Source organism: Penaeus monodon, chromosome 20, assembly GCF_015228065.2.
Source record: "Penaeus monodon isolate SGIC_2016 chromosome 20, NSTDA_Pmon_1, whole genome shotgun sequence".
In the NCBI taxonomy this organism is placed as follows: domain Eukaryota; kingdom Metazoa; phylum Arthropoda; class Malacostraca; order Decapoda; family Penaeidae; genus Penaeus; species Penaeus monodon.
The window spans coordinates 23063134-23063359 of NC_051405.1; the positions used below are offsets into that span (position 1 = coordinate 23063134).

At 41.6% G+C, this 226-nt stretch overlaps 1 protein-coding gene across 1 annotated transcript in view; it reads left to right on the plus strand.

Annotated features, from left to right (window-relative positions):
- LOC119585948 overlaps positions 1-226 on the plus strand; it is a 20468-nt gene that overhangs the window by 3345 nt on the left and 16897 nt on the right. The window contains exon 5 of the mRNA XM_037934662.1: positions 90-215. Coding sequence (XP_037790590.1) covers positions 90-215 — 126 coding nt within the window. The remainder of the gene's footprint in view (positions 1-89; positions 216-226) is intronic.

Here is a 226-nt window from a genome sequence, read left to right on the forward strand (position 1 = left end):
TTTAAAAGTGCTTTATGCAATCATTTTGTATTATGCATATCTCTGAATACTAATTTGCTTGTTTCTATTACCGATAATAGAACATTTAGGTTGCAAGCCGAAGAAAAGTTGTTCGAAGAGAAAAGGATATTGCACGAAGGAGAAATGCAATGCAGACGAAGAGGAAGTTAAGGGCGGTTGCCAGGGACCCGATTGCCGCTGTTGCGCTCCCGGAGGTAAGTCCCAT